The 1,994-nt window shown below is 44.5% G+C and overlaps 1 protein-coding gene across 1 annotated transcript; it reads right to left on the reverse strand.

Moving 5' to 3' along the window:
• Positions 1 to 673: 673 nt before the first annotated feature.
• LOC102857811 (putative olfactory receptor 3A4-like) lies at positions 674 to 1,621 on the reverse strand. Its single transcript, XM_006903250.1, has one exon. The coding sequence runs from the start codon at positions 1,619 to 1,621 to the stop codon at positions 674 to 676; it is 948 nt and encodes a 315-aa protein (XP_006903312.1).
• Positions 1,622 to 1,994: the final 373 nt, after the last annotated feature.

Here is a 1,994-nt window from a genome sequence, read left to right on the forward strand (position 1 = left end):
TCTTTAAAGAGTTGTTTCCCCAGAACACTGATTTTCTTCCTTTCTTTATTCTTCACTGTCCACCTCTCCCACACCATCTTTAGGAAATCATTCCTTCTTGAAGTGATGCATAACTTTTGAGAGGCACTGGTTAAAGGCACTGTCTGCCTAGGTTCATCTCAGCTCTGACATTTATAAGCCTGACATTTATAAGATGTTAGGTAAGTTCAATTTCCTCACCTGTCAACTGGGAACAAGAATAGTTCTTACCTCTTAGGACTATTATAAGGTTAAATAAGCTAATATGTGTCTATTGCTGATATACGTCAACAAGTCCTGGCCCAGAGTAGCTGATATACATGATAGCTATCACCTAATGGTTTGTACTTAAACAACTAACTTAAAGGTTGGTGTTTCAAACCTCCTCAGCAATGCCAAGGAAGAAAGCCCTGGTGATCTGCTCATAGAGTATATCAAGAAAGCCCTAAGGAATGCAGTCCTATTCTAACACCTAGGTCTCTGTGGATCAGAATTGGTGCGTGAGACAACAGGTTTGTTCTTTCATCATGCTCCTTTGTAGGCCAGTCTCTGATCTTATTTCATCATACCCACGCTCCACTTGCACTGATCACAGTATCTCTCAAAAGCAATAGGTGGGGTCATGATGTTCTTCAGGCTGGAGGAGGGAAATGTCTCACTTGGAGGGCCATTTCCCCATGAGTACCCGTCGTAAGGCACCCTGCACATCGGGGTTCCTAAGGCTGTAGATGAGTGGGTTCAGCATGGGACTGATGATAGTGTTGAGGATGCCAATCCCTTTGTCCTTGTCTGAAGCCTCCACTGACCCGAGCCTCATGTAGCTGAAGACACCAGTCCCGTAGAAGATGCCCACTACAGTGAGGTGGGAGCTACAGGTAGAGAAGGCTTTCTTCCTGCCCTCTGAAGAGCGGATTCTTAGGACAGCAGCCACCACATGGGCATAGGACACAGTGATGAGGACCAAGGGGGCCACGCCCATGAAAGCTGCTGCTACAAAGAGCAACTTCTCATTCAGTTGGATGCTGGAGCAAGAGAGCTGGAAGAGCTGTGGGAGGTCACAGTAGAAGTGATTGATCACATTAGGGCCACAGAATTTAAGAGTAGACAAAGCAACAGTTTGGGTCAGTGCATTGGAGAAGGAAAAGACACATGACATGCCCACCATGACTCGTTGGATTCCCCAGCCCATACGGGTGTTGTAGGTGAGGGGCTGGCAGATGGCCAGATAGCGGTCATATGCCATGACAGTCAGAAGGAAGCAGTCCACCCCAGCCAGGAGATGGAAGAAGAAGAGCTGTGAGAGGCAGGATCTGTAGGGAATGCTCCTGTCATTGGAAATGAGATGCCTCAGCATCGCAGGGACAGTGACGGTGATACAGCCAACGTCCAGCAAGGACAGGTTTCCCAGGAAGAAGTACATAGGGGTGTGGAGTTTGGGTTCAATAAAAATGGCAGCCAGGATACTGAAATTACCACCAACCGTAGCTACATAAGCAAGAAAGAAGATCACAAAAAGAACGGGCTGTAGAACTGGAGACTCTGTTAGGCCTAGCAGGATAAACTCAGTCACAGTGGAACCATTTCTCGACGTTCCCAGATCCATGGATTTCTTCTACCAGTAGTTGAATTGAGCAAAGCTAGAAGTTGTCAGTAAAAGGAGAATGCTTCTTGATAACATCTCTGTCAAAAATCAGAAGAGAAGGCTGTAAAAACAAAAACAAAAAAATTAAGAAAAGTGAGGTTGGGAAGATATTTAAGAAATTTAGTATAATGGCTAAACAAGAATCATTAACATGGATAGATGTAAACAGAGATAAATGAATTGACACAAAATAAGAGAACATTTGAACCCTTAAGGGACCTACAAAACAACTATGAGATGTCATCTCATCCCAGTCAAAATAAGAAAATTTAACAGAACAGCAAACATCAAATGCTGGCGAGGTTGTGGAGAAACTAGAACCCTTATTCACTGT

Source organism: Elephantulus edwardii, unplaced genomic scaffold, assembly GCF_000299155.1.
Source record: "Elephantulus edwardii isolate Elephantulus edwardi_28Jun2011 unplaced genomic scaffold, EleEdw1.0 scaffold00549, whole genome shotgun sequence".
Taxonomy (NCBI): Eukaryota; Metazoa; Chordata; class Mammalia; order Macroscelidea; family Macroscelididae; genus Elephantulus; species Elephantulus edwardii.

Excerpts from the sequence above, each read along its gene's own strand:
- LOC102857811 (XM_006903250.1), bottom strand. The coding sequence starts at position 1,621 with ATGGATCTGGGAACGTCGAGAAATGGTTCCACTGTGACTGAGTTTATC.